Source organism: Penaeus monodon, chromosome 28, assembly GCF_015228065.2.
Source record: "Penaeus monodon isolate SGIC_2016 chromosome 28, NSTDA_Pmon_1, whole genome shotgun sequence".
In the NCBI taxonomy this organism is placed as follows: domain Eukaryota; kingdom Metazoa; phylum Arthropoda; class Malacostraca; order Decapoda; family Penaeidae; genus Penaeus; species Penaeus monodon.
The window spans coordinates 13181349-13181661 of NC_051413.1; the positions used below are offsets into that span (position 1 = coordinate 13181349).

Below are 313 nucleotides of genomic sequence, written 5' to 3' on the forward strand. Positions count from 1 at the left end.
TGCTAGATACCTTTCTCTTCAATCTGTAAATAATTCTCCTTTCGAACATCCTTATTGAGAGCATACATCAAACAGAAAGCAGTGATATAGTCTAGAAAAGCGAAATCTATATAAAAAAAAAATGTGAGTGAGCCGTCAATTAGGAATGGATGAGGAGAAAGCTGTCTCAAAGGTTATGTCTTTCTCATGAGAATTTAATGAGCATTGGGGCTTTGTCTGAAAGTGGCGCTGCTCGATTGTTGCATTACTCTTCTTGAACATCGAGGGTTTGGGTTTGTATTTCCTCTTCTTATTCTCAATCTACACATGCGCG

The 313-nt window shown here is 38.0% G+C and overlaps 1 protein-coding gene across 1 annotated transcript in view; it reads left to right on the forward strand.

Annotated features, from left to right (window-relative positions):
• Positions 1–145: 145 nt before the first annotated feature.
• LOC119591041 (G-protein coupled receptor 54-like) overlaps positions 146–313 on the forward strand; it is a 58154-nt gene continuing 57986 nt past the window's right edge. Inside the window, exon 1 of the mRNA XM_037939769.1 lies at positions 146–172. Coding sequence (XP_037795697.1) covers positions 146–172 — 27 coding nt within the window. The remainder of the gene's footprint in view (positions 173–313) is intronic.